The 25475-nt window shown below is 31.7% G+C and overlaps 3 protein-coding genes and 1 non-coding gene across 5 annotated transcripts; 2 read left to right on the forward strand and 2 right to left on the reverse strand.

Annotated features, from left to right (window-relative positions):
* Nucleotides 1–1357: 1357 nt before the first annotated feature.
* Nucleotides 1358–1464, reverse strand: LOC131621157 (small nucleolar RNA R71). Its single transcript, XR_009289485.1, has one exon. It is a non-coding gene; the product is annotated as a small nucleolar RNA R71 (small nucleolar RNA).
* A 3601-nt stretch (nucleotides 1465–5065) lies between these two features.
* Nucleotides 5066–10300, reverse strand: LOC131616109 (elongator complex protein 4). Of its 2 annotated transcripts, none has more exons than XM_058887355.1 (9): nucleotides 10144–10300; nucleotides 7655–7805; nucleotides 7321–7544; nucleotides 7132–7207; nucleotides 6869–7025; nucleotides 6012–6090; nucleotides 5664–5823; nucleotides 5494–5585; nucleotides 5066–5311 (listed from the first exon to the last, which is right to left on the reverse strand). In XM_058887355.1, exons 2-9 carry the CDS (start codon nucleotides 7782–7784, stop codon nucleotides 5144–5146), a joined length of 1086 nt encoding a protein of 361 aa, XP_058743338.1. In that variant the 5' UTR covers nucleotides 7785–7805; nucleotides 10144–10300; the 3' UTR covers nucleotides 5066–5143. The 2 variants fall into 2 exon arrangements, with proteins under 2 accessions (XP_058743338.1, XP_058743339.1); XM_058887356.1 differs by having other exon boundaries at nucleotides 7655–7797; nucleotides 10144–10298.
* Nucleotides 10301–10338: 38 nt separating this feature from the next.
* On the forward strand, nucleotides 10339–18131 carry LOC131616108 (dol-P-Man:Man(7)GlcNAc(2)-PP-Dol alpha-1,6-mannosyltransferase). The gene is made up of 18 exons (XM_058887354.1): nucleotides 10339–10639; nucleotides 10732–10777; nucleotides 11302–11388; nucleotides 11714–11769; nucleotides 12315–12432; nucleotides 12600–12658; nucleotides 13091–13162; nucleotides 13699–13762; nucleotides 13887–13990; nucleotides 14358–14429; nucleotides 14876–14962; nucleotides 15055–15122; nucleotides 15802–15870; nucleotides 15942–16024; nucleotides 16505–16601; nucleotides 17337–17402; nucleotides 17653–17746; nucleotides 17836–18131. The coding sequence occupies exons 1-18, from the start codon at nucleotides 10487–10489 to the stop codon at nucleotides 17914–17916; spliced, it is 1476 nt and encodes a 491-aa protein (XP_058743337.1). The 5' UTR covers nucleotides 10339–10486; the 3' UTR covers nucleotides 17917–18131.
* A 1835-nt stretch (nucleotides 18132–19966) lies between these two features.
* On the forward strand, nucleotides 19967–22317 carry LOC131616107 (pentatricopeptide repeat-containing protein At1g02150). The gene is made up of 2 exons (XM_058887353.1): nucleotides 19967–20430; nucleotides 20823–22317. Exons 1-2 carry the CDS (start codon nucleotides 20047–20049, stop codon nucleotides 22068–22070), a joined length of 1632 nt encoding a protein of 543 aa, XP_058743336.1. The 5' UTR covers nucleotides 19967–20046; the 3' UTR covers nucleotides 22071–22317.
* Nucleotides 22318–25475: the final 3158 nt, after the last annotated feature.

The following is a 25475-nucleotide window of genomic DNA, read 5'->3' on the forward strand; positions in this document are numbered from 1 at the left end:
CAATTAAATTGATGAATATGATATAATTCTCAAAGTAAAATAATGTTACGTAAATTTCTTATTGAGTATCTTGACTTCTTATTTACTTCCCTTGCTTATTCACTCTATATTATAGGATTTGTAGTCACAAAACGCTCATTTTTTCATATTCCTTCCTTGAACAAAAATAAGACACTATCCTTAACACATGATTAGAGGTGGATAGAAAACCGCAGACTGATAAAATTCGCATAAATCGTAATAGAATTAAGAAAATGGACAGTTTGAAATTGGTGTGCGGGTATATATTTGCAATTTTATCTGGATTTGTATGGGCGTTTCGATTGATTAAATTTGACCAATGGAAATCGAAGCTAACCGTTAAATCAATACATAGAGTTGAGATCCTCTCCATTTCTCAAAAGAAATTGCTAAAAGTATTGGTGTATAATTGAATATATTATTAAAATGTGTGACATATATTTTGTATAATTTAACTTATATATCATAAAAATGGGTCAATCAACCATAGTGAGATCGGCTAAGCAAATAAATCAAGCGCTCTCATCCTCTTTTTTATTGCCTTATTCTATTTATTTCCAAATCCCAATTTAATATTCCTTCACGTTAGCATATTTATGTCGTCTGAAATTTTGATGAATAGACGAGGTTTTGTTATACCGAATTTTTTTACCAATTATGTATTCTGATTATTTGTTGTCTTGTCCCTCTTTCACTGAATGAACCCACCTGCAAATTTGCAAACCCTTAAAACTATTACCTGCATAAACCGTATGAAGAAAATGGGCGGAATTAAGTCTCCATATAAGTCACTCGCAGTTTAGACACGATGGACATTTGGGCCCGAAATCGACCCAATGTCCATTCCTACACATGGTATCCTTTGCACGAGTTTTCCCTTACAATCATAATCAACAAAGAAATTAGTGTCAAAGCCAGACCAACGTTCAAATAATGAAACATTTTCTTGGATCATCTTTGTCAACTTTATAAATTGTTCTCCTCACTAAACTTAGAAGTATTTTCACTTTATAAGGAAAGTTGTAAAATGATTTCCAATTACTTGAACTTTGTTTAGTAGTGTTGGTCTTATGATCTATTGAAAGTTTTATGAGTGAGATATTCAGTAAAAGATTTGGTTATGAGAAAGGGTGTGTTACATTTAACATGAAATCTTAGGAGAAGGTAATAAAAGAAGATAATATGGATGGTGCAACTCCATTGGATAATATATTTAAGAATAGACTGGTTGTCATCACATTGGTGACCTGAACTCTCTAGAGCCAAATTTCGTAGCCACGTGGAATACTTTAGCTGAAAATTTTTAGCTAAGTAATTTTCTCATGTCAAGAATGCTAAGATTATGAACGAGATCACTTCATTTAGACAAGGAGATGGTGAATCTTTATTTGATTCTTGAGAAAGATTTAAAGAGTTTCTTAGACAATGTCCCCACCATGGGATACCAATGTGCATTCAACTAGAGACATTCTACAATTGATTGGTTCCCTCTTAAAGAAACATGCTTGATGCCTTTGGTAGTGAAACCTTGATATCTAAGTCATATGAAGACGTGTACAAGTTGATTGAAAGTATTACAACCAATACCTACCAAAGGCCAGTTACAAGAGTTGTTGTTGTCTCTATTCAAAAGAAGACAACTTGTGTTCATGAAGTCAGTGAGACTAGGACCATGGCTTCTCAGGTGGCTCAGATTCACCAAATAATGAAAAACATGATGACGAGTCTTGACGTGCCTGTTGTTATAATATTTGGGAGGTATAGGTTGAGTGGAAACCTCCTCACTTTCATCACTCCTACCATTATCTTAGAATTTATTATTTTTTTCTTAAACTCTTTGATCAAACTAAAACCTTTACGATTATTAGTATAATAGTTAAGTTAAAGAGATCAAATATGCTAATAGATGTTGAAGTTTGTTTTGAACCCGGATTCCTTCAATGTCGAGGATAACAAGTGGTGCTTCCTTTCTAGTCCTTTTTAGACTCAAAGTAGCAATGGAGCTACTTCCTTTTTTTTTTTTTGGAATGTAAGTCTTCCTCTGATTTTTCCAATTGCTTGAAGGTCCTTGATGTTTTTGCTAAGGAACTTCTCTCTAAGATTGTATGATTGGAATAAATTTTAGTAAAACGAATTAGACAGCTACATGTTAGATAGAATGTTCAAACTGCAAAATGTATATGTTGGACTTTATGTTGAACAAAATGTTCTATCAACTGAGATGTCCTATGCCGGATCATCCGACATCGTGACTAAGTGTTAAGTTGGGATTTTGGATTTTGTTTGAGTTATTATAGATGCAATTTCAAATTCAATACTTTTTGGTGTCATTTGAAATTCCTTAAATTTAGCTTGGAAAAAATACATCGTAAATTTACATCATTTTATCAATTCTCCAAATTTTTTATCCAACCAATAAATTTTGGTCAAGTCATTTTCAATTTCCTTAAAAAATTATTTTCCTTCAATAAATGCTCTATCCAAAACACTCTAAATTTTAAATGAATTTAAAATTCAAAACAATTCAAATTATTCAATTGAAATTCATTCATTTTTAAATTATTTTGTTTGGATGGAGTATTAAGATAGTTCATTGTTAGATTTTTGGGGTCATTTTTTTTAAAATTAAAATTTTTTGGACAAGTTTTAAAAAGTGAAAAGTAGAGACCAATTTGCAATTTTTAAAAATTTAAAGGACCAACTTGTAAATTTTAAAAATTACTAAGGAATAATTTGGAATTTTTTGAAGTCAATTTTGTAAATTTGAAAAATATGAGGAATAATTTACAAAATTTGAAGAAATAATAGTAACAAATATATTTTGTGAAGTATAAGAGAAATTTCAAATTCTTTGATTTTTTCTGCCATTTCAAAATGATTAAATTTAACTTAGATAAAATACTCCATAAATGTCTATCATTTTAACATTTCTTCATTTTTGTATCCAAACAATAAATTTTGTGCAAATCATTTTAAATTCCCTCAAAACATTACATTACCTCATTAAAATGATTTATTGTTTGGATGAGGTAATTAGAAATTTTAAAGCAATTTAAAATTCAAAGCAATTCAAATGATTCAATTCAAATCCATTCATTTTTAAATTATTTTGTTTGGATGAAGTATTAGGATAATTCATTGTTAGATTTTTGGTGTCATTTTTTATAAAATTTAATTTTTTTGGACCAAATTAAAAAATGAAAAAATAGGGACTAATTTACAATTTTTAAAAATTTGAAGGACTAAATTGTAAATTTTAAAAGTTATTAAGGACCAATTTGCAATTTTTTGAAAATTTTTTGGATCAATTTTATAATTTTGGAAAATATGAGGACCAATTTGTAAAATTTAAAGAAATAATAATAACAAACACATTCTTTGAAACATGAGAGGAATTTCAAATTCTTTGGTTTTTGGTGTCATTTCAAAATGACTAAATTTAACTTAGATGAAATACTTCATAAATTTTTATCATTTTAACAATTCTTCACTTTTGTATCCAAACAATAGATTTTGCTCAAATCATTTTAAATTCCCTCAAAACATTACTTTCCCTCATTAAAATGCTCCATCCAAACACACTCTTACACACTCTATTTTACAAAATAGAGACTAATTTGCAACTTTTGAAAATTTGAAGGGACTAATTTGTAAAATTTAAAAATTATTAAGGACTTATTTACAATTTTAAAAATTTTTGTGGGTGAATTTAATTTTTTTTTATAAAATATGAGAACCATCTTGCAATTTAAAAAAATTAATAATAAACAATTTAACTTTTGCATTATATAGAGTGAAATAGCAATTTAACTTTCAATACTTTTTGGTGTCATTTGAAATTCCTTAAATTTAGCTTGGAAAAAATACATCGTAAATTTACATCATTTTATCAATTCTCCAAATTTTTTCCAACCAATAAATTTTAGTCAAATCATTTTCAATTCCCTTAAAAAATTATTTTTCTTCGATAAATGCTCTATCCAAAACACTCTAAATTTTAAATGAATTTAAAATTCAAAGCAATTCAAATTATTCAATTGAAATTCATTCACTTTTAAATTATTTTGTTTGGATGGAGTATTAAGATATTTCATTGTTAGATTTTTGGGGTAATTTTTTATAAAATTAAAATTTTTTGGACAAATTTAAAAAAGTGAAAAGTAGGGAGCAATTTGCACTTTTTAATAATTTGAAGGACCAAATTGTAAATTCTAAAAGAATAATTTACAATTTTTTGGAGTCAATTTTGTAAATTTAAAAAATATGAGGACCAATTTATAAAATTTGAAAAAATAATAGTAACAAATACATTCTGTTAAGTATAAGAGAAATTTCAAATTTTTTGATTTTTTCGGCCATTTCAAAATGATTAAATTTAACTTAGATAAAATACTCCATAAATGTCTATCATTTTAACAATTCTTTATTTTTGTATCCAAACAATAAATTTTGTGCAAATCATTTTAAATTCCCTCAAAATATTACATTACATCATTAAAATGATTTATCCATGAATGAGGTAATTGAAAATTTTAAAGAAATTTAAAATTCAAAACAATTCAAATGATTCAATTGAAATTCATTCATTTTAAAATTATTTTGTTTGGATGGAGTATTAAGATAATTCATTGTTATATTTTTGGAATTATTTTGTTTGGATGGAGTATTAAGATGATTTATTGTTAGATTTTTGGAGTCATTTTTTATAAAATTTAATTTTTTTGAAACAAATTAAAAATTAAAAAGTAGGGACCAATTGGCAATTTTTAAAATTTGAAGAACCAAATTATAAATTTTAAAAATTATTAAGGACTGATTTGTAATTTTTTGAAATTTTTTTAAGTGGCTTTTATAATTTTAGAAAATATAAGGACCAATTTGCAAAATTTAAAGATAATAGTAACAAATACATTATCTGGAGTATGAAAATTTCAAATTCTTTTGTTTTTTGTGTCATTTCAAAATGATTAAATTTGACTTAGATAAAATACTCCATAAATTTCCATCATTTTAACAATTCTTCATTTTTGTATCAAAACAAAAATTAAATTTCATCAAAACATTACATCACCTGATTAAAATGCTTCGTCCAAACATATTCTAAAGATACATAAAGTGTATTCTAAAAATCAAGTGACCCTGCTTTAGTTGACCCAGAACAACTACCAGATGTGTTATACGAACTCCCACTTGAACCATCAACAGGGGCTTGATTTAAACACTCTAGAATCAAATACCTCCTTTTTTGCAATTTTATCGAGAATGTTGTTGCCTCGAGAATCACAGGAACCTGCAATTTCAAAAACTACAATCAACATAAGCTTGTTCAGATTGAACAAAAAGATAGAACATGGTAGGTTCTAGAAAACAGTGTTTGTGTGTGAAGAGATGAAAATGGTGCAATATAACTGGACACAAAATCGACATAATAATGCTATTTAGAAATAAATCAACATCAAACAAGAATATAACCTGTGTATTTAACCGTGCGACTTTATGTACATTAAGAAGTCCAACCATGTCTTGGTAACCAGTGAGGAGTCTTGCCATATCTTTATCCTCATCTGAAACATATATAGTCTAGTTGTGAAAATTGAGCTAATTGATTAATAAACAACGAATTATGTAATTTGATTATGAACCTGGAATTGCTCTGACAGAAAGTAAGGTGTCTGCCATATGTTGCAATCTTTTTGAACAAGATGGAGAAAGAAGTGAAGGTGGAAATGTTACAACAACAGCAGCATTTGAAGATCGCGTCATGGCTTTTAGGGACCTAATAAACGATAGCATATGCCACTCCTGCAATAACAATATGTTATATTAACACATTTCAAATTAGAGAAGTATTAAGCATTTATAAAGGAAAGAAAAACAGCCCACAATAGCTGGAAGGATCATGTGACATGAGATAAATACTTTACTCAACATATGGCGAAATGAGAAACTGAGTTAAGAACCATGTAACCAAAAAAAAGCATATGACTCACCATGTTTGCATACTTGCATTGTGGAGAACAGAATGATTGAATTGCAATACGGCCAGCAGAGGAAATATTGGCTTCATTTCTGCCGATGCCGTCCATAATGTTAGTGAATGAGATTTTGAATAGAAAGGAAGGAATTTACATAGATATAACTAATGCATCACAACCAGGGTAGTCTTTGTCACAACTCAATTAAATTCATAGAAAATGTTCATCTCTAATTACTTGTATTTCTGATAATGTGGCCTTGTATCTAATACTCGAGCAGGCGGCACCAGAGCTGGAAATGAGTATCGTTCAAAACATTAATACTGAAATCTCATTTGACCTTTAAATTACGAATTGAAGAGAATGACATTGGAGGGAGTTTTTGGTTTACAAATTAAAAGTCACTTTGGAAGGCCAATGATAAAAAATGGACGCATTTTCAAAACACGCGACTTCAGCGCAGATGCACAACAGCAACTAAGCCTTTACTCACTAGTCGGGATCAGTTCCATTGATCAAATGGTATCATAATATTTTGTTGCATATTAAGTTCTAACATAGACTACATACACCTAGATGTCTCCTCCTAGATTTATAACTTTATCCATGCTCTCCCTTTCTTCTAAATTCTAAAAACTATTTGACCATTCTCCATCTCTTCTATCAAGCCAACACTTCAAATACCAACATTAAACTTTTCCTACTCTATATCTTTTAGCAAAAACTTAACTCAAGCAGGTGTAACAACGTAAATAAATTGTCGAATACTGGCAAGAACATATTCTCTTGAAATCTGAGCTATAACGAGACCTAGGAATAATCCTATATCTCTAAAAAGTACATTTCAAAAATAGTGCTATAGATCTCCACACCTTGAGAATTGAGATAGAAATCCAGCACATTGATCTTGAAGAGAAGTGAGGTTTGTAGAATCTTGGATGCTGACACAATCTGCATTCTTGCCACTATAAAAATGTCGCTCGAGAGGCTTCCGCAAGTCAAAATCATTGCAGTAATCATGTTGAGCACCTGAGCAATGCAAGTATTATTCAACTCAATAAGATGTGAATTATTCACTCTCAACATTACATCGATACACGATTAAACAATAAGAGAAGACTATGAACAAATTTACCATTATTAGAGTTGATATTTAACTGAGGATCGCCAAAGTACTTCTTGTATTGCCAAGCAATTCTCAGATCCTTTTCCTGAAATTAATAGTGTAATAATCAACAAATTTCACAACCACGACAAACTTAAGAATAGTTTATGTATACACACACACATATGATCACAGAGTGCAACAGACAAAGTAAAGTACATTAGTAAGATCTCGAGTTTTTTCCTCTTTGGCTGAGGCTGGAGCAGGCAAAGTACCAAGAAACCCTTTAGGGTCTCTAGAAGCACTACTAGCATACAAGAGTGGTTGTTTGTGTAACAGTCCCTGAGACATAAAATTTCTCAATAGAAGCATGTGATGAGGTGCTTCAGCATCTTCCATAATCATGACAAGGCTACCAAGAGAAAAGCCACCACCTAAAATCTCTATTTTTTTATAAAAAAAAAAAAGAAAAAAGAATCAGCCATAAAAATACACAAATAAAATAACTCAATTGATAAATGTACTAGTTGAAGGAAGTGAAAGAGATATTTACTGTCGAGATCTGGAATCCCAGACGATATAAATGTTGTCCCATTAGGGCCATGCTTAAGTCCTGAATTCTGAGACGTTCCAGTCGACACGTTACGAGAAAAGCTACTTACTCGAGTCCTTGTTGCAGCCATTCAATAGTCACTACTATAACCCTGAAGAAGAAAATGTTATGTTTCGGTGAGATAGAATATAACTAATTTATTATCATGGTTTGAACTTACAATGCAGTATAGTATTAGTATGGAGTAAACTAATCAAACATATGTATCATCACTAAAATTAAAAACTTGTCAAATCATGTAAAAACTTGTCAAATCACTTGCTTCTCATTCCACAACAAGCAAACATGCTTACTATCTTCTTCTTAGAGTGCGTAGTCACGTAGGGGGTTAATGAGCCTTGGCTGGCGCAAAGGTGGAGCTGCTTAGAAGGTCACTGGAATTGAATTTCAGGTGAAAGATAAAAAGGAAGAAGAAAAGTAACAGTAATGGTTTGTATCACCACTATCCGGGAAAATCAATCCGCATATAATAACTGATATCCTGCCATTCAAGTGAGTGTTACTAAACTCAGACTGTCATTGACTCGGTCAAGGTAACGAGGTTGAACTATTGAGTGTTGGTAGAACTACTAAAACAAATCTATATTAAAAGAAAATCAATTAGTCAAGTATTTTGACAGCATAGATGTGACTTGTATAAACGTCAGGGACAAACAACAACAACAACCAAGTTTTATCTTACTTAGTAGAGTCAGCTACATGAATCAATCAGTGTTGTCAAATATCGGTTATATCGCCGATATACCGGTTTTCCATATCGGAATTTGCCTTTCCGATACGAGATCCGATATTCCGTTTCAATTTCGCGACGCTCCGCATATCGGCCGTTTTCCCGTATACCGGTATACCGGTTTTGGATTCCATATCAGAAATTATTTTTTTCTGATTATTTTTTTAACAAGTTATATTAAAAAATAATTTAAATATTGAATGTGAAGAAGTGGAAGGTTAAAGTAGGCTAGGTGAAGAGGTGGGACAGTAAAAGATGGACAGTAATAATTAGTAATGTGCTGTGAAGAGGTGAAGAGGTGCACAATATTTGAAGAGGTGGAGTAATAATTACGTGGTGAAGAGTATGGATATTAACATAATAATTAATAATGGGCTGTGAAGGTGCACAGTATTTTAAGAGGTGAAGTGATAATTGGGAAGCTGTTTATAGAGCATCAGGTGTTGGAGAACCTACAAGATGTACTAGACAAACAACTAAAAAGAGAAAAGCAACTCCAAACCCCAATGTTGTTGGCACTTCATCTAAAACAAAGAAGTCGGCTGCATCTAGGAAAGGAAAGCAACATGTGGTTGAAGAGCAAGATCCTGTTTTTGTAGAATCAGAAGAAGAATTTGAGGATATTATTTCAGATGATTCAATTGAAGAAGCTGAAGGATATGCCTCACTATCGGAAAATGAGGACAATGATTATGTTGGGGAATAATTAGACCTTTATCACTAGTTATGCTTAGAAGTTATGCTTAGAAGAACTACTAGTTATTCCTTATTTTGAAGTTTGAAGCTTAGAAGTTATGCTTAGAAGAACTACTAGTAGTTATTACTTATTTGGAAGTTTGAACTATTTAGTTTTACGTTTTAAGTCATTTTGAATTTTGAAGTTTGACCTACTTGGTTGTTAGAACTTTTCATTGAGTTTAATCTTAAGTAAACTTTTTTAAAAGTTGTTTATGTCAAGTAGCTTTTTTATGTGTTTCATGTTTTATTTTATATAAAATTATTTATTTTAATCGCTTTTGTGGTTTCCGATATTTGTCCGTTACGATATCCGATATTTCTCATATCGGATTTTTGGTGATCCGATATTTTCCGCGATCCGATATTAACAACACTGGAATCAATCGACGTCATAATATTTAATTATATTCCATGTTTCTATAGAACTCATTAATCTCAAGATACAATTCTATAGTTTCTCTTATATGTCCCTACCAAATTGGAATCAAAAACCCCAAATTAGTCTCCAATTTCGTAGTGTCAAACATAACTTAACAACCACCACTTAAAAGCTATGAAGCACGGACACCAGAAACACGACACTGACAATCGACATATTGACACCAGTAATAATTCAAAAAATGAATAAATTAAATATAATCAGAACTGTCACTATTGGTTTCAAACACCAACACTGACACTATAGGTGCTACAAAGATAAAGAGAGAAGCAACTATAATTTATAAGCAGTCATAAGTATACTAGACGCAGTATAGACATGCCTTCATGGTCAATCTGTTATTTGATTTGAACTATATGCACTGAAAAAACTACTTAACCTAACCAAATCTTTCAATAGCAAATCAATTTCTATATTATAGATATAATAATTATAAACATTCTACTGTATAAATAAACAAAACTAATCAAAGAAAATGATATTGGTATGCATTTAGAACAAATTTGAGTTTGAAGTTTTTACCTCAATTTATTTGATACTGAAGTAATTGAAGTGAATGAAAAAGGTGGAAGTAAAAGTTATGCTATTGTAAATTGAAGTTATTGCAGATTGAGGAGTGTAAGTGGTGGCACTAGCGGCGGTGCTTACGGTGGTCCGGCGAGGACGGTTATGAAAGGTTTAACGTCGTGCATAATCTAATGTGCGACCGTCTCACACTTGAATGCTGAGAGCACTTGGGTCAACCGGGCCCAATAACTTCAAAAAAGCCCAATAACTTCTAAAAAGCCCAATAATCCCATTTAATTTGTTAGTCTAGTGTTGAAATTCTACACCGTCTCTCTGAAACACACCGGAGACGAAAACAATGGCGACGTTTGTGAAGAATTACGGTTACGATTTGGTTTTGGGATCAATCGCTGCTTTCTACATACTCATGGTGCCTTACACTAAGGTCGAAGAAAGTTTCAATGTTCAAGCAATGCATGATATTCTTTATCATCGGTTTAACTTAGATAATGTCAGTTTTCTCTCTGCTATTTTATTTTTATAAACTTCATTAATTTGTAATTTTGTGGACATTGTTGATTGAATTTAGGGTTTTGTTAACAGTATGATCATCTGGAGTTTCCTGGTGTGGTGCCTCGCACTTTCATCGGTAAGCTTTTCAATTTTCTACAATTTTTCTCTTGTTTGTATGATTTTTTCTATAGTATGATCTCAAATTCTCAATAGATTATCATATTATTATTATTGACCATAGCACAACTAGATCATTTTATTAGGACTTTAAGAGATTGAATGTAAGAGGCAATACTAGTAAAGAGATTGAAACTAGCTACAGATATGGTTATACTAAGAAGCACGGAAACCTCGACACTGACATGGCGACACCTGTAATAATTAAATGTAATCAAGTGTCGGCAGGTGTCTAACACAAACGCGGATACTCATTTTTATTGTTTGAGATTGTTAGGACTAGCTTGTTTTCTAACTGTTTATGTATTTATAGTCTGTTTAGTTGTTAGTAGTGGCAATTGAATCATTCTCGACTTTATGTTAATTTGGATTCTTTGCAATTCTTTTTTTACAAAAAGGCCATTTTAGGGTAGTTACAGTTAGTCTCCTTTAATAATATTAGTATTAGTATATGTTATCTCTAACCATCTTTTTTTTTTTCAGGTGCTTTGCTTGTGTCACTTGTTGCGTCTCCGATTGTGTTAATTGCAAGTTTGCTGCATTTGCCAAAGTTTTATGCTCTTCTCATAGGTAACTTCTTTTGAGGGTCATCGACACATTGCACATTTATTCTTTTTGCTTATTTTTTCGTTTTCTTCTATTCAGAGAATGCTGTAATATTTAATCTTTTATCACCCCCTCCCCTACATTTCTAATACAAAATGTTCAAATTTATCAATTGTGGTGCTCGGTGGCTATGTAATGTAAAGACTGCTTCATGTATTTGATGAATCTGATTAATCTGGTTCTGTTGATAGTATGTTTTTTATCGTTCATTTGACTTTTTTTTGTCATCATCTGTTCCCCAACTTATTTTTCTTACATATAGTCTATGGGACGTATTGTTGATATGCAGTTCGAATGGTCCTAGGATGCATCGTACTGTATACACTAAGATTCTTTCGTCATCAGGTTTGCATCTTTGACTCCTTTTCCCTCTTTCCTATATCTCTATTGATTATCAATAAAAAATACCTGTATATTGAGTAAATGAATCTAATTTTTCTATGAATCAGTGTTCAACAAAATTATTATGATAGTAACAGTAGTTTTTTTAACATAGCATTTTATATTTTTTCAAAAACACAATTTCTTTTAGCTTAACTAGTTATCATAGCTATAAATTGTTATGATAAATAGGATTTCATAAACATTTTAGCTCGTTTACAAAAATACGATTTCAAAACATTTTAGCTAATTTGCTATGCTTGTAGAAACTTACTCATTTATTCTGTGCATCCTGACTAATTTAGATAAGAGCTTCTTTCCATGCAAATCTATAGGGATACAATTGCTTTCTTGAGATGTGTCTTCATAATATTTTGTTTGTGAACTATTTAAAGGGTAGGGGAGATGTAGTTGTTTCTTTGACAGTTTTTCAGCAGAATTGTGGAACTCTCGCCACTATTGTAGATTAAGTTGAATATGATCCCTGAATCATGTTATTTGTTGTGCAGATAAGGAACAAATTTGGACACCAAGTAGAAACCTTCTTTGTGATACTAACTTCCATTCAGTTTCATTTTCTGTTCTATTGTTCTCGCCCGCTTCCTAACATTCTTGCTTTGGGTATAGGTAAATTCCTTGCAATGATTAAGTGAATTTTGTATTTTCAATCTCACTATTTTCCCTGAATTCTTTTTGGTACAAATTTTCCCTTAACTTCTAATAATACCCTTTTAAGGGATTTTCTTATGTGCTAGTCAACGTCATGGTTAAGTGTTTTACTCTTTCTTTTGCAGTGAATTTGGCGTTTGGATACTGGTTCCAGGGCCGCTTTTATGCCGCTTTAAACTCTTTGGTATGTATGTCATATTGTTTTACTTCAGTTTCATGTTGGGGCAGATTTTTTGTTTTCCTTTACTAGCTTTTATGTTATTTTTCCCACTTCAAAAACATGTACATACTTTTTGCAGTGCTATTATTATTTGATTAAATCTTCTGTTCGAGTTTCCAAATTTTTCTTTTACAGTAAAGTTGCTATCTTTAAAAGGAAAATTTAAACTAACATTAAATATTGGGTTTTACACTGTAAAAATTAAATTTTGTGCTTGGCATTGACGATTGTCACAATCCATTAAAATTGTATAGAATTATGTTTTCAATTATGAATTCACGCTTTCTTATGACTTTAATAGTTAAGTTTATATCTCAAGTTTTGGTCTTCCTTTTACCTTTTCCATATATGCACTGAATTTTGTGAAATAAACTCTTGGCACTTTCTGATTATCAGATTTTTGCTACAACTGTGTTCAGATGTGACATGCTGTTACTGCTTGGTCCCCTTGGGCTACAACTTCTTCTGGTATGTTGCAATTTATGTAAACTTCTTATAATTTGTCCTATTCTCCTTAGATGCTTGAGCTTCTTATAATTTGTCCTATTCTTCTTAGATCCTTGAGCTGCATTATATAGGGGCCGTTAAGCTTCCATTTTGCATGATCTTCGTATGAGATATTTGCCAATTCTTTAGTTATTATTATGGTTTTTGTGAGGATATCAAATGAGTTATGGTATTCCGCCATATTTTTCTTGTTTCTTGGATGAAATTTCTTCCATTTTGAGAATCTAACAAAATCATATTTCCCAGCACAATTCAAATTATATTTGTTTTGACTTTTTTTCTTGAGTAGTTTTAACGTTGAAATTTCTGAATGTTTGTTGTTTTTATTACATTTAATTTAAGTGTTCTGTTTGATGATTTTTTTTACCCAAATTTTATGGGCTTGCACTTTTGGTCAAATATAATAATAAAAAATTGAAAAATTTGTTCTGAAAATTCAATGTTGAATTAGTATGATCAAGCTTCGTGCCTGATAATATTTATCTCTTGAAGGGAAGACGAAAAAAATTTCAGTATGGGGTGCTCTAAAATACTGTATTGGGATGGCCTTCTTATGCGTAGGTTGGTGAAATGTTTTTCTAGTTAATTATTAATTTAAATAAAAGTAAAATTTATGCTTAACAACAGCGGTTTCATTAAAATTTGATTCTGATATCAAGGTATCCTAATCCTATATATATTACAGGTATAACCATATTGGTTGACTCAATTATGTGGAGAAGGTTGTTGTGGCCCGAATTTGAAGTTCTTTGGTTTAACTCTGTCCTTAACAAGAGTTCTGAATGGGGAGTATCCTTCATAGAGTTTATACTGAACAACTGTTTACTTTAGAATATCACAACTATATGATAAATATTTTATGAAGAGTTAGGTAATCTTTTTTCCGCTTTTTTGTTCATGTTAGAGGCTGACCCCTAAAGTCTACTATGCTCATGATTGGAAGAGAAAGTTAATTATGCTCTTGCTAAATCTATGCAATATTGAGGGCTTAAAGTGTATTGGGATTGGGAATTAGGTAGGCAGTGGTTACTCTTTGTAATCATTATTGACAACATGAATTTTCTCTCGTTTTGCCTATGGGCCTGTTTCTTTTGATAATACTGTCCTATTTATATTTATATTTGATAAGTTATTATGTTCCTTCACACATTGTTAGACACAAGCTTTCCATTGGTATTTCACTTCCGCACTCCCTCGTTCACTACTTATTGCATATCCTCTTTCACTGGTAAGTCGTCTACTGAACTGATTAATATCTTTTAATTTCATTATGACATGTTTTGTATACTCTTGCCAACACCAAACTTAAAGTTTAATATTTTCTCTATATTTACGTTTGAACTACAAATTAATATGGAATAATTCTATTTGATTTGAAAACTTCATTTCAATTTATTCCCTATATTTCTCTAGTATCTCAGCCAGTTGAAGCATCTAGGACTATGATAGTCATGGAAAATTTAACAGAAGATGGGCTTGTTGTAATACAGATATTGTCTATAATTTATAGTATCTTGGTGTTATTGATCCCTTTTAAATGTCTCTGATTCAGACATTTTTTCACAAATTTCCCCCACCCCAATCTCTTAAAGCAAAAAGAAAATAAATTGGAATCTGAAAAGGAGAGAATAAAGCTGGTTTTTCTTCTGACTTGACAAGATGTCTGCTTTGCAGTTTGGTTTCTTAGTAGACAGAAGAGTACGGCCTTTTGTTTTCCCAGTTCTTGCCTTCATTTTTCTTTATTCTAAGCTTCCCCACAAGGTACTACAATTATACTATGACACCAGTTGCTTAATTTGTGTCTGTCATCAAACCAAAAATTGCACTTGACATTATTTTGATGGATATTGCAGGAGCTTCGTTTTATTTTAAGTTCAGTTCCAATTTTCAACTTGTCTGCTTCTATTGCATGTAACAGAATGTAAGGTCTCTATGCTTATCTAAGTTTCATTGTTACAACTGGCCCTTAGAAAGCGTACTATTTACCTAAACTATTTTTTGTCTTACATGTAGATTTTAGTTGTAATGCTTATGGTCAGATATGAAATAGAAACAAAAACTTTTATATAAGTCGATAAAAGTTAATTGGGTTCTCTCCATTTTCTAAAATTATTTTATCATGTTTGCAAAATGTATACTAAAGTACAATTTAAAAGGGATATTAAGGAAGAATAAAACAATTGGGAATTTGATATATAAGTGAATTAGATCTCCTTTCCTTGTTTCCAAAGAATTGTATTCTGCATTATTAACCTCTGAATTGTAGAACAGGAATTTATAGTACATTCAGTCGATTACAAACACTGACTAACCTGCAACATTCAACAGTAACACACTAACTGACACTATGCATTTACAGTGGTTCTATAAGGATCTATAGTGATTCTACAGTCTAGTATGCTATATAGGATATACAAAGTATAGTCCATACAATACAAATCATATATATACTCCTACAGTGATGACTGAAAAGAACTGTATTTGTAATCTTAATTGAGATTTTCAAATGAGGTATCCTTTTTGAAGAATTAACTTCATATTTTCTTGTTTCATTTAGTAATCTATTAACCATCATTAGTTTGTGTCTTGAAATGTTTCAGTTACAATAATAGGAAAAAGATGATCTGGAACTTGATTTTCCTCGTTATGTGGGGATTACTTCTAATGAGGTTGGTTCACTAGTCATTTTGTTTCGTTGGTGATATATCTTTCTTTCATGTGCTTATTCTCTCTCTTGTAGTCTTGCAGTAACCGTCACAACTTTTACAGCATCATATTGGAACTATCCTAGTGGTCACGCCTTAAGAAAATTGCACGGGATTGGTGAGTCCATCATGTGTTGCAAAATTTTCATGCATATCCTGCAAATCATTTGCCTGGAAAAAATACTGCTCTTTTTTTTGTCCATTATTTTGTAAAAATATTGAACCTATGGTGTAGTTGAAAATAAAGTACATTGTTATTAGCATGTTCGTCTGTTATCTATGTCTCTCAATATCAATTTGGAAGATATTAAGGATTGTTTTTATAATCACTATGTTATCAAGGAAGAATTTTCTATGGCCTTTGATTGATGTGTTGCAATTTGATTTGATATGTATTATTTGCTTTTCTCGCTTACAATTCCTTTCTTCTTAATTACAAGACTAAGAGTCGTTGAGAACCGAACAACTTCCATCAAGTAAAATTCCTCAGTTAAATTACAAAAACCAAAATGTCAAAAAAATTAATGATATCTTGAATGCTAAACAAGTTATGGATAGGAGAGTAATGTACAAGTATTTTTTTTTTTTTTTGTGGCAGGTCTTCATCAGGATACGAATGAACAAATAGTTCACATTGATACTTTTTCTGCAATGAATGGAATATCTCGCTTTTGTGAAAGTGATTTCCCATGGAGGTATATTTTACTTCTTTCTTTTATACATGCTTATAAATTATGATGCTACTGAACTCTTCCAAGGATCCTGACAATGTTTGACTATAATAGTAAGCGTTATGTAGACCAGTGAAAACATGCCTTTCTAGTCCTTTTGCTTTAGTAACCAAATAATGTTAAAGTTCTCTATATTCGCTGTCCTGGTAGGAATGAAGTCCAGTATATTTATGCATTTGAACTTAACAAGGAACTTGAACAATTTGGATTAATGAGCTTGTTTCCAATCAGTAATATAACACAACACAAACTGATCCATTTTCTGCCTGTTTAATTTGTCTCAGTTCATTGGTTAGTTCCATACCACTATTTGTACTGTGCACCATTTTGGTTCTAGTGTTTAAATACTTCTCTACTTATCTACTTGCTAACGCCTTCTATACCAATCTTTCTGGATTTGAAGAGTGGGACTCCTTTTTCCATTTGTTAACTCATGATGATTGTGAAGGTTGTTATTTGCATATCATGTTTACGGTATTTATCATGCATATATATAACTTGTGAAGAACCTAAACAAAGGAATGAATAAATATGAATATTGAGATATCATTTTTTTTGGGTAAGATTTAAGTGTTACCAAGGCAATATCAGCAACCTTCTCATCATTTCTTCTTTGATTTTGTTTGCAACAATCGTAGCAAGTTATTATCCCCGCTAGATTCTGATTCTAAGTTACATTCCCACTTTTCTTTACTGCAGATATTCTAAAGAAGAAGAAATTAGCTGGCAAGAATTTCAGCAGAGAAACTTTACTTTCCTAATAAAGTGAGTTATCCATTAACTGACATATTAGCTGTGATATTTCAAATTCATAAACTGCATGGCACATGCTTTCTTAATGATGAGAGATCATATTGTCATCACCAAATGAGCCATTTTAGGTGATAAATTAGGATTACTATAGTTAACATAATATAATAAAATTAAAAGATGTTTTTGCACATGATTTCACATTTTCGTGCATGCATTGACTTAGGAATTTTCTTCATATTCCGATCTTCCTGGTCTTTAACAGTGAACATCCTGTGATCAATGGATTCAAGTGTCTATTTACGGAAGATGGTTTCTCAAGAATGCGCATTAAATATGGCTTTCCACCACTCTTACTGGTTAGTAGTTGCTGCATTTGATAACCACTTCCAACAATGAATGCTTTGTACCTTCCAAACTTATTTATCTCTGTTTTAACCGGTTGCAGGTTAAAGAGCCCAAAGTTTATGTCCATGGAAATTTAGAAAACCAGGTCGTTTTCAACAAAGTTTGGCCTGGCTGCCCATAATCCTTTGTCCGGCTTGATAGTCTATTTAAAATTAGTTGATTGTGAAGTTGTTAGTTTACTTTGTTGCCCTTTTCGTCATAGTTGCCTGTATTCTTAGAGACTGTTGTTTTTCTTTAACCTGCTTAAGATTCTCAAACACACTTGCTCCTGGCTCCCCAAATCTTCTTAAAAGCTTAAGTTGGAAATTAATTATGAATTTGAAATGTTAAAAATCATTTTAAAGTTTAAGTTGATTTAAAAATTTGAAAAAAAAATATGGAAAATGGGTGACACAACTAAATGGAGGAGCTCCGTTGAATAAATGGGCGGCTAGAAAGCTCACAGGGGTGATATATTACGACGCCTCTCCTTAGAGAACTTCATGCGTTGCCTCTTGCCGAAATTTTACGAACATACCAGTACAAATATAGAAATCGAAAGAATCATTCATACAATTTGAAAGGAAATTATGTTATTTGTCCTTGTCCAATTTGTATTACTACCATAGATTACAATTTCCAATTCTCATTATTGTTTGCAGATGCCCTTTTTTTTAATAAATGGTAAACAAACAATGATAGTGGTTGCATTTAGTGTTAGCTCATATTTTGTGCTAGATTCTAGGATGAGATAAAACTCATTTAACATGGTATCGGATTAAGGATTTTAAAGTGGGAATTTGACAATATATAACTCCAAACAACTTCAACCATTATTACCATTGTTATTATTTATTTCAAAAAATAAATTCTATTATAATTTTTCTAAACACAAAAACCCTAGTCTCGCTTTTCATGAAAGCAGTTGGGATTTGAAATATTAAATCATGTTTAAATTTAAGTTAATTTTAAAAGGTTTGTATTGAGTAATTATGTTTAAAGAGAGAAATTAGGAAAAGTTGGGTATAAAAAAGTGCTATGGGGTAAAATCAAAATTGTTTGGTGAATAATGAAGTAGTGTTTGCTACAATGGATTTGGGCTTTTAATGCGATGGAGATGGAGCTGACATGCAAGGTTAGCGCTCCAACACCTAATTCAGTAAGAGTATCAAATTGAAGTGAGAGTGAGAATGAATTTGAATAAATGAGAATTACATGTGTTTCTCTTTAATAGTGGGGATGATAAAACATAAAGTGTAGTGTGAGTCGTGGATCGTGGTCATCTGTCACTTTCATTTGGATGGATAGCTGTGCTTTTGAAGGCAAAATTACTTGCTTTAGAAAAAATAGATGATTACTTTCTCATCACGCTTGTTACCCTTACCTTCCTATTATACCTTTCGTCTTTGGCCTTGTTGGGGTCCAAAATAGTTGCCCATAATTCCTTGTCTGTATTTTGCAAGACGAGGGCTTATCATGTATATTTTGGCTTGGCTGCTTGGTTTGAGGAGGTGATAGGTTTTGATGGGACGTTAATGTTATTGAAAACAGACGCATTAAATGCCTCTCTTATAATAGGTAATATTTCGCTGAAAAACAGTTGACGTGTGTATGAACATTAGTTGGTATAGCTAGTAATGATGTTTTCTCTTCTTTAGAGTAATGCAGTATTTTGAATAGTATTTGATGCAATCTCAACCGTTGATATTGCGTACTGGATCATACAATCTTTAATGTATGAGCACATATATAAGAGTTTCTAAAGCGTCATTTTACCCTTTTTTTTACCATTTGCGATCTGCAAAATAATTTATTTTCGCCTTCCAATATCATTCTTTCTTGCCAGTTCTGGAATTCTAGTTTCTTAGTATTTATAAATTTTGATTAGATATTGATATCTTTAATGAAAGTGTTTTAATTTTTAATTTATTTTAAAATAAAATAATATTAGAAAGTCATGGATATTTCAATGATGAACGACTAGCTAATTAATTCAAAAGATATTAAAGTGTTCATCAAATTTAAATGATGTCCAAAATCTTTAGTCTTGTTAATTTAATTCAATTGACATAGATTTGAGAAACTTTAACATTCCAATTATTTTTCAATAAAAAAAAAACAAAGAAAATAAAGTTTTTTTAAACAAAAAAATTATTTATTAAATTCAACATATTTATGTAATCTATCTAAAATCCAATCCCCAACATTTTCATTATCTTCAACAAAACCTTTGCGACATGCTTCAAAACCATTTTCAAATTTTCTTCGCACAATGATGACTACGCCTCTTCAAATTCAACCTTCTTTTCAAAACCAAAACCTTTCCATTTCTCTTTCCTCTTCCCTCTTCTACTCTCACACTCTTCCCTTCAAACAAAACCTCAGTGTCCGCTACATTTACCAGAGAAGAGGAACACTCTCGTTGACTTGTTCCATTTCAAAAGTTGACAACTATGGCACAGTTGATTTCGAGCGAAGACCTGCTAGTAAATGGGGTGTTCTTTACAAGAGAATCTCGATGATGAAAAACCCTGAACTGGGTTCTGCTTCTGTGTTGAATCAGTGGGAGAATGAAGGTAAACCTCTTACAAAATGGGATCTTTGTAGAATTGCCAAGGAGTTGAGAAAGTATAGAAGACATGACAAAGCTCTTCAGGTAATGATTAATCAATTTGTTATTGTAATTAGGTCAGAAAAATGAATTCTTTTGTTGAATTGAATTGAGGTATTGTTAGCTGTGGAATTTGGTTTTGTGTTGGATGTTAGGGTTTGTGTCTGTGTTGATAAGCTTGATTTTCCTCGAGGTTGAATTGAAATTGTGCGCATTTTGATTAATTTATTTACTGTGATGTGAATATGATTCTACTACTAGTGTTAAGCAGCTTCTGATTGCATCTGAATGGAAATAGTCATGAAAAAGCGGTGCAATTTGATTTCAGCTTTTGCAATTTTAGTGTAGCGAAAGGATCTGAACAAAAAATTTATTTATTTGAGGACGTAATTACAACTTTTTAGGTTCAGGTACTAACTTCTGAGCATATTTTGCAGATATATGATTGGATAAACAACCGACCAGAGAGGTTTAGAATGTCTGCAAGTGACGTTGCGATTCAGTTAGATTTAGTCTCAAGAGTTCACGGAGTTTCAAGAGCAGAAGGATTTTTTCTGAACCTGACGGATGATTTAAAAGAGAAGAGGACATATGGTGCCCTCTTGAATGCATATGTTCATTCTAGATCAAAAGAGAAAGCGGAATCTTTACTCGAGGTAATGAGAAGTAAAAAGTATTTGACAAATTCACTTCCGTTTAATTTAATGATGACTATGTACATGAAACTTCAAGAATATGATAAAGTTGATAAGTTGGTTTCAGAAATGAAAGAAAAGAACATACCACTCGATATATATACATATAATATCTGGTTATCTTCTTGTGGAGCACAAGGATCAATAGAAAAGATGGAACAAGTTTTTGAACAAATGTCGACGGATCCTACCGTTATCCCTAACTGGAGTACATTCAGTATAATGGCTGCACTGTACATTAAGATGGAACTGTTCGAAAAAGCACAAGCGTCCTTGAAAAAGCTCGAGAGTAGGATAATTGGTCGAGATAGAATACCTTTTCATTTTCTCCTTAGTTTGTATGGAGGCATTGGAAACAAGGACGAAGTTTATCGCGTGTGGAATAGCTATAAATCAAGATTTCCAAGTGTACCTAACTTAGGATACCATGCTGTTATTTCTTCTCTCGTTAGAATGGATGATATTGAGGGCGCAGAGAAGCTTTACGAAGAATGGGTTTTGGTTAGGCCGTCCGATGATTCTAGAGTAGGAAACCTTCTCATGCGATGGTATCTTACGAATGGAAAATCAGATAAAGTTTTGAGTTTCTTTGAGCATATGATTGAAGGTGGTGGAGGTCCAAATTCAGCTACATGGGAGCTTCTTTCTGAGGTTCATGTTGGAGAAAAGAGGATTTCAGACGCTTTGTTGTGCTTGGAAAAGGCTTTTACTACTAGTGGTTCGAAAAGTTGGAAACTGAAGCCGATAAAATTGGCTGCATTCCTTAAGCTTTGTCAAGACGAAGACGACACGGATAGCGCCGAGGTTCTAATTGAGTTGTTGAGGAAGTCAGGATACCATGAAGATGAAGCATATGCGTCGCTAATTAGCAAAGATGACTTGTCAAGCAAGATTGAAAGAATGAATGATATTGTTGACAGTGAAAGCATGGATGGTGATGATAATGATGAGTCTCAAGTGTTGTTCAACCAAGTAGATGGTAGCTTTTGAGAATTTTGTTTTTGTTTTGACTAGTGAAAAAGGGGTTGCTAGATCATAGGATGAAATGTTTTGATGCTTTTTTCTTTCTCAAGCTTCTATGGCTTCAATAGGAATTTACTATCCTTGTGTGTGTTTTCTATGACTTGTATCTTTTTAACTATGATTTACTTTTTATTTGGACTGTAATAATGTTACATGGATGATAATTTGGAATTGGACCCTTTACTAGGAAATGGTTTCTTTTCATTTGTACTCACTATTCTTTGTTCCAATGTCCCTTATTTTATGATGTTCAAAATTGTGATCAATGTGTATTAAGCTTTTTTTAACTTGGCAACCCTGTTTACTGAAGTTCATTAGTCGCAATTTAATACATTATTAGTCAAGTTGAGAAAAGATACAGTTACTAGAAGAATTACTAATCATTGTTCTCAAGCTTTGGTAGGAAGCCTATCTTAAAGTTTCCAACCTGATTCTAACATTTTCAAAGGTATCAAAGATTTCCAGATACTTTGTTAAATTCGTTTAATGACTATTATGATTATTAGTTAATGATTGTAGTTGTTTTGTTCATAAAAATTAAAAACGAAAAAACTCGATAAAATAATGAAGGATAAAAATATGATTAGATTGTTGGGAATAGATGAGTAGATGGATTTAAGAGGGATTGAAGACATCTATTATTTCAGTGTTGGTGAATGGCAACCCTATAAACGAGTTTATGTTGATAGAGGCGCGAGGCAAGGGGATTAGATGTCCCGTTACCTCTCTCTTCTTATAGCATAAGGCTTTAATCTTCTTATAAAAAGAGTAATTGAGTTGGACAACTTCTTTGAATATAAATTTAAAAGATGAGATGATAGTTTTTCGCATCTCCACTATGCAGACGATACTTTAATCATTGGAGAATAGAAATGAAGAAATATGATGAACATAAAGACGAAACTGATTTTGATGTCGGGATTAAAAGTCAACTTTGAAAAATTGTCTTATGGGAATCAATATTTGTCGGTGCTGTCTATGAGCAACAACCAATGTTCTAATTTGCAAAATGTGTTATCAAATTGCGGCGTCATGGCTGCTATGACAGATGTACATGGCAGTTTTTGAGCTCGCTGCATTAGTAAAAATCAGCCGATATTACAGATTTTTCCACTATAATCTGCTATGACAGTGCCACAAAGCGGCCAATATGGTCAAATTTTGGCTCTCCAAGATGTACTGCCATCCGCCATAAACAACACTGATTGCAAGGTAGGAGCCACTCTATTAAGTTATCTTGGGATTTCGATTGGTGCAAATCCACGATTTTAAGAAATCTTGACAACTTGTGTGATTTCTACTATAAGATCTAGGTTGTCAAATTAGAAGCATAAAAATGGGTATGAAAAATAAGCTAAAAACATAACATATTTAACAACAAGGATGTTATGGAATTGGCTAAACTCTTAAATTGTTTTTTTATCTCAGTGGTTCTTAAACCCCTAGAATAATTCTGGTGTGGTGTCCGGGAGATGTTACAGGTGTTGTCAGAGCATAATTGAGCAGATTTGTATGGTGTCGGCTGAGGTGCATTGGCCTGGAACAGTTTTGGATGTCGACTAGCTTGAGAATTGGTTTTGTAACATGTATATGTCGGTTTCTATTCTCAGTTTGACTGCATATTCCCTCTTGTGTTTTTCTTCTGAGGTGGTCTGCCCGTACCCACACTGTGTGTATCTGACATTTTTCCTTACCTATCTGTATTGGTTCTGTTTGAAATTGGGACAAATTGGGGAGTAATGTGTGCAACAGAGTAGTACAATCTGTGCAACCAAAAAGAAAATAAAACTCAGATTTGGAAAAATACCTTCTTCTAATATTCATTCATATTCACACTGTCCTTCTTATTCAAAATCCAGATTTTAAATTGTACAACAAGAAAAATAAAACCAGATTTCAATAATCATTGAAAGAAAAAACTCAGATTTGAAAGAAAAAAAAATAACAATAAAAAAATATTTAGATTCAGTCAATCACCGCTTCAGCAAGAAAAAAAAACAGATTTAAAAAGCAACCTCTATAAACAGTTTAATTACTCTTTTTAAAGATATTATTAGCATCTATAATTTTTAATCTTAATTTAAATGTGATTTAAAACAAAATATCGGCAAAGAATAAAAGATATATATATATATATATATATATATATATATATATATATATATATATATATATATATATATATATATATATATATATATATATATATATATATATATATATGACATTATTCAATGTTTGCATTACACCATTGTCTATGGAAATTTTAATTTGTCTTATTCCAGTGATATTACATACTTTATCATTTCCCAAGTAAATAAATCCAAAATTATCTAGCTTGAATATAGTGAACTATTCTCGGTGCAAAGGCATGTGGAAAGAACAATCAGAGTTAAGAATCCACATATAGTGCACTTGCTGAATGAAACACACAATGTATGTGCCTAACTTCATGAATCTCCTACACATACAAACTTTTGCTTTGAGGTCATTTCTCCATACTTTGTCTCTTTTGAGAACGAGATAAAAATGTAGTAGTAATCGCATAGAGACTGATAATGTCTTTTGCGTAGGTAAGAGTAGTCACCAATAAATCAAAAGAACCTAGTAACAAGCACATCAAGATAATTGTCTTATCTTAATTATCAATCTTCACCCCAAGCCTCACTAGATTGATGATTATGTTGTTGAAGACACTGACATGTTTTTGCAAATTAGATCATTCCTACATCTTCAAAATGTATATTTGTTGCTTCGTGAACAATTTGTGCATCAATGCCTTTAATATATATTGACTCTCCAATTTATTTCAAATCTCATTCTGCGTCATTAAGTCTAAGGTATAATATATCACCTCGTACGAAACACATAGGTGAATCAATCTTGCAGCCTATGTCAATCGGTTTCGTTTCATGCAAGAGCTTCCGTAAACTTTGTTAAGTCAACATGTCATAAATCCTCTTTTGTCTTAATCCAAAATTTCCCGTCCCATCGAACTTTATCACCTCAAATTTTGCATGGTTGATCGTCATCTGATACTCCCTCCGTCTCATAATAAGTGTCTTATTTGAGATTTGCGCGGTTCTTAAGTGCAAATGAGACACTTATTATGAGACGGAGGGAGTACCAATTTTTAGAATAACAACTAATATAGAAGATTAAAGAAATAAAAGTAAAAGACAACGCACATGATCGATCTTTGTTAATACAATTCCAACAATGGTGCACACCCTTGTAGATTAATAGAAGCTATAGTTCTGTTTTATTTTTGTTATAAAATTGGAGTTAGAGTGCTACAATCATGACACACAAGTCATACTCAACAAAATACTAAATCGAACAAGTGCTCGACTCACTTTGAATTCTAGTTGG

The sequence above is a fragment of the Vicia villosa genome, linkage group LG7 (assembly GCF_029867415.1).
Source record: "Vicia villosa cultivar HV-30 ecotype Madison, WI linkage group LG7, Vvil1.0, whole genome shotgun sequence".
Taxonomy (NCBI): domain Eukaryota; kingdom Viridiplantae; phylum Streptophyta; class Magnoliopsida; order Fabales; family Fabaceae; genus Vicia; species Vicia villosa.

Coding starts and splice junctions, on each gene's coding strand:
- LOC131616108 (XM_058887354.1), top strand. CDS start 10,487: ATGGCGACGTTTGTGAAGAATTACGGTTACGATTTGGTTTTGGGATCA. Junction 13,991..14,357: donor ACAAGAGTTCTGAATGGGGA/GTATCCTTCATA, acceptor ACACATTGTTAG/ACACAAGCTTTCCATTGGTA. Junction 17,747..17,835: donor GCTTTCCACCACTCTTACTG/GTTAGTAGTTGC, acceptor AACCGGTTGCAG/GTTAAAGAGCCCAAAGTTTA.
- LOC131616109 (XM_058887355.1), bottom strand. CDS start 7,784: ATGGCTGCAACAAGGACTCGAGTAAGTAGCTTTTCTCGTAACGTGTCG. Junction 7,208..7,320: donor AAACTCGAGATCTTACTAAT/GTACTTTACTTT, acceptor TATTAATTTCAG/GAAAAGGATCTGAGAATTGC. Junction 6,091..6,868: donor TTTCTATCTCAATTCTCAAG/GTGTGGAGATCT, acceptor CGGCATCGGCAG/AAATGAAGCCAATATTTCCT.
- LOC131616107 (XM_058887353.1), top strand. CDS start 20,047: ATGATGACTACGCCTCTTCAAATTCAACCTTCTTTTCAAAACCAAAAC. Junction 20,431..20,822: donor GACATGACAAAGCTCTTCAG/GTAATGATTAAT, acceptor CATATTTTGCAG/ATATATGATTGGATAAACAA.